This window comes from Fukomys damarensis, unplaced genomic scaffold, assembly GCF_012274545.1.
Source record: "Fukomys damarensis isolate Sample0158 unplaced genomic scaffold, DMR_v1.0_HiC HiC_scaffold_19, whole genome shotgun sequence".
Taxonomy (NCBI): domain Eukaryota; kingdom Metazoa; phylum Chordata; class Mammalia; order Rodentia; family Bathyergidae; genus Fukomys; species Fukomys damarensis.
The window spans coordinates 64,233,068-64,233,543 of NW_022900931.1; the positions used below are offsets into that span (position 1 = coordinate 64,233,068).

General features: G+C 57.6%; 1 protein-coding gene across 1 annotated transcript in view; it reads right to left on the reverse strand.

Moving 5' to 3' along the window:
• Positions 1-476, reverse strand: part of Ccdc114 (coiled-coil domain containing 114) — an 18,437-nt gene that overhangs the window by 5,248 nt on the left and 12,713 nt on the right. Inside the window, exon 9 of the mRNA XM_033765874.1 lies at positions 8-239. Coding sequence (XP_033621765.1) covers positions 8-239 — 232 coding nt within the window. The remainder of the gene's footprint in view (positions 1-7; positions 240-476) is intronic.

Here is a 476-nt window from a genome sequence, read left to right on the forward strand (position 1 = left end):
GAGGGGCCGGGAGGGGCGGGCCTCACCTACCTCCTGGATCTCCTCTCGGAGGTAGTGTACCTCTGAGTTCTGCTCATTGATGAAGTTAAACTCGGCGAAGTTGCGCTCCTCCACTAGGGGAGACGGGAAAGGCGAGGTCTTTAGGGACAGAGGGAGAAGCGCAGCCGGAAACAGGGACGAAGCGATCACAGAGAGGAGAGAGAGGTGTTGAGAAGGACACAGACAGAGACAATGGGAGAGACAGAATTACAGAGTAATTCCGAGTGAAAGCCACCGAGGCCACCGATAGCACAGAGGTGGAGAGATACAGGGAAAAGTGGAGATGCTGTGAAACAGGGAAACAGTGCGGGGCAGAAAAAGGAGGGCATGGGGGTGCGGGAGATGGGGGAGACACAATGAAAGGGTGGGTGCAGGTCCGAGGGCGACAGGAACCAGAGGGAAGCGGCACGGACCCCAGACAAGGTTGGGGAGATTGG